At 41.9% G+C, this 8,624-nt stretch overlaps 1 protein-coding gene across 2 annotated transcripts in view; it reads left to right on the top strand.

Annotated features, from left to right (window-relative positions):
• The window catches only part of SWAP70 (switching B cell complex subunit SWAP70), a 38,787-nt gene that overhangs the window by 22,243 nt on the left and 7,920 nt on the right, over positions 1–8,624 (top strand). The window contains exons 4-7 of one of the 2 annotated variants that reach the window (XM_051803910.1): positions 1,062–1,289; positions 4,343–4,489; positions 4,751–4,859; positions 5,572–5,753. In XM_051803910.1, the coding sequence (XP_051659870.1) occupies positions 1,062–1,289; positions 4,343–4,489; positions 4,751–4,859; positions 5,572–5,753 (666 nt within the window). The remainder of the gene's footprint in view (positions 1–1,061; positions 1,290–4,342; positions 4,490–4,750; positions 4,860–5,571; positions 5,754–8,624) is intronic. The other variant, XM_051803911.1, reaches the window with a different exon arrangement.

The raw sequence follows: 8,624 nt of genomic DNA on the forward strand, positions 1-8,624 counted from the left end.
ACTGGGCACCTTCTCCCGAGGCTTTCCCCTTGGGAGGGTTTCCTGTCTGCCTTGTCTGGTTCCCTGCAAAGCTGGAGAGGAAATGCAGTGAGCCATCACCCAAAATAGCAAAAGGCTTGGTCTGTCTTCAAAACTGGGCTAAGTGCTGTAATTGGTATCCTGCTATTCTAAGTCACAGAAACTCAGAAGCATGGCTTTTACTTTGCTGTGCAGAGGTCTTTCTAGAAAGGTCCTCGCTGGTTATTTTGTTTAAAGAGCAATTAAAAGCATTTTGCATGTACTCAAAGCTGTAGATGGGCTTAATTTAAAATACTGTGAATGAACAATGATGAGTTTAAAACCACGATAAAAATCCAGACAAAGCTAGAATCCGAGCCTCCTTTCCCTCTTTTTCATTCTTGTGTTTGTTTTGACTAGTGTTATTGGTGTTATTATCCTGTGTATGATAATGCTTACAGAAAGATGAAAGATTAAAGGAGAAGGAGAGCTTGTTTTCTAAACAATAAAAACGGACATGAAAAATTTCTATCTCTCTTGATACCTCTGCCAAGATTGTGTCCAGGGATGGAGTACTTGAGAGCTAGAGAAGAAGGGTCAGGTGAAGACTAAGGTATGTGATCATACCTTGGTAGTTTTTGATTTCTCTTCATGTCCAAATTGCCATATTTTCTTATTTTTTTCCTACTTTGTTTTCTTTTTGTCTTACAAGAATATTTTCTGAAACTTCTTGCTTTCTCACGCTTCAGTCATCACAGTTTGGAAGCTGTTGCAGGGAAGGTCCCTTGTGTTCTGTAGGAATCTGATATGTTAAATGAGGCTGTCAGGTTCAATTCTTTGTTTTACTATGAAGAGAGTAGTTGTGGGATGGGCTTGGCAGTCAAGAGTTCAACTGAGACAGGAGCTTAAAACCTTTGATAATTAAACCACCTACGCTTAAGGGCCTACATGTAAGTGTAGGAATCTCGCTGTCATGTCTCTGGAGAAGCTTAGTTTACAGCTCTGCAACACTTGACTTCCAGGCCTGCTGAAAATGATTGATTTCTGTTTGTACTTCTGTACAGATTGAATATTTACTTAAAAAAATCACCGAAGCAATGGGAGCAGGCTGGCAGCAAGAGCAGTTTGACCACTACAAGATTGCCCTCAACACCAGTCGAGAGGGTCTCTCTGCGTGGGAGCTGATTGACCTCATCGGAAGTGGGCAGTTCAGTAAAGGCATGGACCGACAGACCGTGTCCATGGCCATCAATGAAGTCTTTAATGAGCTCATATTAGATGTACTCAAACAGGTAAGAACCACAGAGAACTGGTATTTTAAAGCAGCAATTTATTGGGTAATTAGAAAATGCTCAGTTTATACCGGAATTTTTTCACCCAGTGAATAATGAGCAGGAGGAGATCAGATAAATTACGTGTAAGGGTTCTTTAATATGAGTTTATTTTTATAAAGGGGAAATTGTGCTGCTGTTCAGATTGTTGTAGTTGTTGCAGTATTATGAATGAGTTGCTTGTTGGGAGAGCTTGTTTCTACAAAGTGAAAGAAGTGGGCTCTGACTTGAAATATGGCCTTTTTTATGCTACTATCAGCTGCTTGTTAGTTGACAGAATAACTGCAACACGCTTCAACTGGTGACAGCTCTTCAGTCTTTGAGAATGCTTTCTGTAGTTTCAGTTACGTTGCAGGAAATACAGTTGTGCTGGTGATAACCTCTGTGTTCAAACTAGGGGGTCTGGACAAGGATTTTGCTCCAGATGAAAGATCTGCTTTTAAGTTGCCCCACTTCAACAGGGCAAAGAGTTGTGGAAGAGCTCCAGAGCACTCTCCCTTCTTGTTCTGCTTTGCAGGCTACGTGACTGACAACTTGCTTACCTGCACTCAAACACAAGAAGTCATGCTGGCCTTTATTAGCAAACTTTCTTTCTTCAGATTTCCAGTGGCTGGATTATCAGTTTAGGAATGTCTTTGAAAACTGCATTTCTTTCATGGGACGTAAAAACATCACAGGAACCTGAGGGGTCACAGCAGAGTTTACCTAGAGAGCTCTTTAAAATAGACTTCTACCTGGCAAAGAATTTTTTTCATCCTTGATTTCTTGGTGAGGAGAGAAACAAAGGCTTTCTTGGCAGGCTTTCCTAAGCTGTTCTGAAGAAGTCATCAGAAAGTCTTGGCACAGGAAATTCTTTCAGAATATCCACAGAACAATGCAAAAGTCTATTTTTGTTAACTGCTGGTTGCCTGTTGGAGGTGAGGGCTGGGGACACACACACACATAGTCGGTTGAGGGCAAAATGAAGTCATTCTGGTTTTTGATACCATGAAAATAAAATAACCAGTGTCAGATCAGTCCTTCTTGAAACTTGTGAGGAAGTCAGATTTCTTTTCAGTTTTGATACTGCACTGTGTGTGTTCCTTCCCCCCCCTTTTTTTTTTTAACTGTCTCCTTTCTTTCCTCTCTTGGTGCCCAGGCCTCTTACTCAAGGATGTCTGCATGCCTTTGAATGGTTGCTTGACACTTAAAAATAGTTTGTGTCAAGGTTTGGCCCAGCATCTCCTGGAGAGTCACTGGGCCAGTGGAGAACAGAGTTCCCTGTGTGTCTTCTGGATGTGGTTCAGTCACAGCCTGTATCCTGATACCTTGTTGATTCACAGACCTGTCCTGTTTATTGTAGTAATCATGTGATTACTTGAAGCTATTAATTAATGACACATAGTATTGTAGCCAAGTGTTGTGCTGCCCCTTTTACTGTACACATTCTGGATCTCCAAGGCTTATGGAGGGCGGCAGTGTTAATTAAATTTATAACACTTAATTTTCTGAGAGATGTGTCCGTGTGACAGTTGGTGTGAAAAAGCTCCAGCTTTTCAGGAGCTCTCAATGGGCTTTTGGAAGATGAGAAGCAGCTGATACGCTGAAATAATAGGTAAAGATTTTGCAGAAATTTGCGGGGGAAAATATCAGTCTGACTTGGCTTTGAAACCAAATCCGGTATGTCAGGAAGGGAAAAATACCCGGTTATGACTTAGACTGTGCAAAGCATGAGAGATTGAAGCTGCAAGAGTCCTTCACATGGCCTTGCACCCACCCAGACCTCACACCCGAGTATGGAGGCGGCAAACAAAGCCGTTTCTCTGTGCATTCCTGTTTGGAGCAAGGGGGTGGGGTGGCACATGGGAATAGGCATGGCCTTGGCTCTGGACATGCTTAAGTGGTTAGAAGAGCTGAGTACAGATAAGATGTATGTGTAGGGAGTTGTTTGGTTTGTTTTTTAAACAAAAACGCTTCTCCAATGGTACTGAATTTTTTTCCCCCTTCAGACCTGCACAGAAAGATACCTTTGGCTTAAATGTGCCACATTTGCTTGTATCAAAACTTGTTACAGATGAAAGCCATTACAGAAAAAATGTCCCTTGGTCTCCTTTCCAACTTTTCCATCTCTTAATCTGGGATACTTTGATTATACTTTTTGTATGGCTTGTTCATAGCTATATTGGTGTTTCAGTTTCATAACTGCACTTAGTATTGCTGCTTATATTTTAGATATGTTAATATTCAGTAGAGGCAAACTTGTATGATTTGGTCATGATAGCAGCCCTATTTATTGTAATTATGGAAGACTGTAATTTTTATTCTTTTATTTTTGTAGAGCTCAGTGGCAAAGTATGGGCTTCTCTTTCTTCTTTTGAAGTAGTGTTGGTAAGGCTTGCAAATGTTTTTCTCGTATAAGAAGTTGAGTGGACCATCTTTCAAGGAAAATAAAATACTGTGAGGGAAATCTTGACATTGTTTAAGTTTCTCTGACATACTCATTGAAGTCTCCTGTATGGGATCACTTCTTCAGTGGGATGCAGCTGCAGGAGTGTGTTGGCAGGGCAGAGCCACTCCCAGGACAGAGGTGCTTCTGCTTTGTCCATGGGAATATCCCATACCTGGCTGGGTTTACGGTGCATGGATGCAGGCCTACATCAGTCACTGGGGTGAGCACACACACAGGACTGACTGTTTGTATGAGCTGCCATCGAAGTGTCACAGGTGAATCTTAGTGATGGCAAATGTCTCTGCTTCAATGAAGACAATTAAATAGTGAAGGTCATCAAAGAGGACCAAAGACTCATAATAATGAATTGGTAATGACATAATGATTGTTCTGGACAGAACAATTCCCCCTCACGGGCTGAAGAGCTAGCAGTGTGCTGGTATTAGGAATGGAGCGTGTAGATGAAATGTCTGGGGCCATGAGGTGACTTTTCCATGTGCTCTATTGGGCCTTTACACCACATAACCAAAAGACCAGGTGGCTAAACAGAGGTCAGGTATTTCAGCTGATGTGTTGCTTTTAACAGGGCTATATGTTGAAAAAAGGTCACAAAAGGAAAAATTGGATGGAACGATGGTTTGTGCTAAAACCCAATATTATTTCCTACTACGTAAGTGAAGATTTAAAGGACAAGAAGGGAGACATCATACTGGATGGCAACTGTTGTGTAGAGGTAAAACCACTCCAAAAATTAAGTATGTCTCTAAAGATAAGAATTAATCCTTTTTTTTTGTGTGCGGGATTGACTCCTTATATCTTTTATTAACAGAGCTTTTTAAACTTTATAGAAAAAGAATTCATAAACACCCTTTTAATAAAGGCTCTTAGTACTGGTATTTACAGCTCTGTGGCTCACATAACTGCATACACGGAGCTTTACTGTATAACTGGATTTCAGTATTTGCAAGGCTAATCCTTTTGTTACCCATTCTAGGCCTTGCCTGACAGAGATGGAAAGAAATGCCTTTTTCTCATAAAATGTCTTGATAAAACCTTTGAAATCAGTGCCTCTGATAAGAAGAAGAAGCAGGAATGGATTCAAGGTGAGTATGTGCAGCAATTAAATATTTGGAGTTGAGCTTTCCCTCTTTACCTGCAGCATGTGTTTCATTGCACCAAAGTCAGACGTATGATGAATGATTACATAGGTCCAAAAAGGAGATATTTTTTTGCAGCTGTAGTAGATAAATAAAATACCGAAACCATCTGCCACTCCTCAGCTTTGCTCTCTGAATATTTCCTCTGAATATTTCACTGCATATAAGTGAATGAGAGCTACTGTCTTACTGGGAGAAAGTTTTCCCCTGGAGCGTCAGTAAAAATACAGGGTTGGTTCTAGGGAGCTAAGTAATGTGTATGTTAGATAACATCTTATTCCTTGATGAGAGTCACTGAATCTAGGTAGTAAGAAATCTTGAAATGTCAGGGGTTTTTTCTTGCAGCTGGATATGTAAGTCTATGGCCTTTTAGAAATCAATATTGGCGTTGGCATAATGCTGTGGAATTACCAGACCTTATCCTTGTGGCACACAGCCAGTGCTGAGAGCCAAGTGTCTTCCAGTTCTGGTTTGTGTTGACAGCTAGCCTGATGAGAATTAGGAGACTGACACCAGTTATTTCACATTTAAAAATATATTAAAAAACCCTCAGCCCAACGAACAACACCGCAAGTATTCATTCACAAAGTCCATCCAGAAAGTCGAGCACTTCCCTTCAATGCTGTTCTCTTCCTGTCCCTTTGTCTGTCCTTTCCAGCCATCCAGACCACGGTAAACCTGCTGAGAGCAGGGAGCCCCCCGCCCCACAAAGAGGCACGCCAGAGGCGGAAGGAGTTGCGGCAGAAGCTGCTGGCTGAGCAGGAGGAGCTGGAGCGGCAGATGAAGGAACTGCAGGCGGCCAACGAGAACAAGCAGAAGGAACTGGAGGCCGTGCGAAAGGTGGGAGTGGGAGCTGCCAACCCTCAAGCCTTAAGCTCAATCCCTGTGGTTGAGCTGGGCTTCTTGGAGCATGGTCGGGCATCTGTTTCCTGTTCAGGTGTTTGAGGCACATTGTCAGCACCAGTGCCCTGAGCATGTGGGTCTGCAGGTGGAGCCTGCAGTGATGCTCCAGCACTGACTGCAGCCCTTTCCAAGGACTGCTCAGCAGGCTCAGGGAACTCACTGGCCCAGCCCTGCCCCCTGTACTTAGCAGGGTGTTGTCAAGCTACTGTAGAAGGACATGCCAGTGCTGTGGATGGGCCTTGGTGACTGGAGAGACTAATATTTTCAGTTACATGTGGGGTTTTTGTTTTCCTTTTCTGTCAGATGTATCTGTCAAATTTAGGGCTTTCCATTAAGATTTTCTTACATAGTTTTCCAAAGTTGTGTTATACGATTTGTATGTGTATGGGAACTGTTCTTTTCACACAGATGTAGTTTCTAGCGATGTAAATTTAATTTACAAAGATTCCAAAGAGGGAGTGATTTTATGAGCATGTCTAGGCATAATTTTATTGGAGTGGTTTGGGAGAGATTTATAGAGCTGAGGCACATAGTGATGTTTAAATGCATGTTTCCCATAAACACTGGATTAACTTCTGAAAGCTTGAAAATTGGGTTAGAAATCTCCACAAATTAGAAGAAGAGTTGGTGAATACATTGTCCTTGTGGACAGTCTTTTAGTCTGAGGACTGGCAGGAGACACCAAGGTACCTGTACTGTGGCTGCACGCTCCAACAGCAGATTGAACATGCTGATCCATCTTTGGACTTTGGAACAACTGGTGCCTCTGCAGTAGTTCTCCACAGACACTTGATTAGTGGGGGGAAACTGTAAATACTGTGAGAGCATGTCAAAGCTTTTGAGTCTAGAAAGCAAATAAAACCATCCAAAAAACATATTTTTAAAAGTCTTGTCATTAAGTCACAATTTGTGGCAAGGACAAATTTGTCTTTTTTTTTTAATTAACCCTGCAGTGACAGTACTGTTGTGGGTATTATTCTGTTCACTTTAAATGGAATCCAAGAGCAGAAAACCATTTTTTAATTTAATTTTAGCATCTGTAATCTACCACATGTTTAAGATTCAGTATGAAAAATAGACTTTAAAGGATAGCCTGTGTTACCTGCAACTGGCAAGTAATATACCTGTTAACAGAAATCATAAGGCTGGATTTTTGTGTTGTTGACTCTATGGAGAAAAGGTTAAGGGGAGAGAGAACATGAGAGCAACCCCCAAGGAGCAGTAGGATGTTGACAGACTTCAGGGAGTTTTATAAAAATCACAAACTAAAGGGAGGGAGTTGTGGCCAGAAGCACCTTTTGAAGGGGACTGGATTAAAATGACTTCTCAAAGAAAGTAGCTTAGGCTCAGACATGAACTACTGCATTTTGCCCAAGTGGAATTAGCGGGGAAGTACAGTGTTGTAGGAACTGAAAGTGTTTGATTAGTTAGAAAAACGTTCTTCAAGGAAAAGGCTTTGTTAATGGTTCAGGAAACTGAATTGTTCTGGAAAGCTTAGAGATTGATTTGCTCCTGATGGCAGTGAGCCACTGTTTGCACACCATTTACATCTGCACTCTGAAACTGGTTTGTATTTTGATAGCTCCTGCAGTAGAAAGCTTCAAAAGCATAAGAACTTTTGTCTAAAATAGACTTTTTTTTTCATATTTTTTAATGGAGTTTTGAGATGTGCACATTGAACAGACTGAAAGGTAAGTTTTTCTAACTATGAGAGCATGCACAAGATGTGTGCACCCTTTCTGTTTCAGTTTGGGGTCTTGCATGGGCTTCAGAGACTCTGTGCTATCTAACAAACATGTCCTGGAGTGATGTGTTCTTGTTGATCCCCTCCCCAACATTTGTGACTTTTCCCTGAACTGCACAGTTCCCAGTAACCTTACCTACCAGGAACTGATGTTCCTGAATTAAGCAGGAAGTTGCTGATATGGAGAGGACAAACAGAGTGTTTTCTTGTTGGCACCCACCCTTGACTGGGACTCTGCACGTTCGCCCTCTTGGCTCAGTATTGGCAACGCTTGTTTAATTTCAAAGCAGGGAAGGAAATCAAAAGGAAATTTCACTTAAATAGGCATCTTGAATTTGACTACAATTACATGCCTTTGAATGTTCTGGCAGAGGAGGAATACTGCTTCTAAAGCACTGGCATCATTTAAGCCTTTCAAAGGAGAACAATTCTGTACTATGTTCTGCAGCTTAAAAACAGAAACTTGAGCCTTCTCCTTCACTTCTTCCCATCTTTTTCAGACTAGAGTGATATAACAAGCACTTATAAGAATGAAAGTTTTAGCTTGGCAGTTTTAATTGCTTAGGCATCTCATTAGTTCATCTAGGTTGTGTGAGGGAGGATGCTTTAAATGTGGTGCCTTCCAAAAATACTAATGAGCATGATGGAACATAGAAAGGTTTGGTTTGGAAGGGACCTTAAAGATCATCTACTTCCAGCCCCCCTACTGTGGGCAGGGTCACCTTTCACTGGATGAGGTTGCTCAAAGCCCCATCCAAACTGGCCTTGAGCACTTCCAGGGATGGAACATCCACAGCTTCTCTGGGCAACCTGTTCCAGTGTCTTACCACCCTCACAGTAGAGAATTTCTTCCCAATATTCAATCTAACCCTGCCTTGCTAAAGTTACCCCTTGTACTATCACCACATGCCTTTGTCAGTAGTCCCTCTCCAGCTCTCCAATGGACTCTTTAGGCACTGGAAGGTGCTCTAAGGTCTCTCTGGAGCCCTCTCTTTTCCAGGCTGAACAACCTCAACTCTCTCAGCCTGTCTCTGTAGGAGAGGTGCTCCATCCCTTTGATCATC

This window comes from Manacus candei, unplaced genomic scaffold, assembly GCF_025592945.1.
Source record: "Manacus candei isolate 608988 ecotype Guabito, Panama unplaced genomic scaffold, ASM2559294v1 h1tg000060l, whole genome shotgun sequence".
Classification (NCBI taxonomy): Eukaryota; Metazoa; Chordata; class Aves; order Passeriformes; family Pipridae; genus Manacus; species Manacus candei.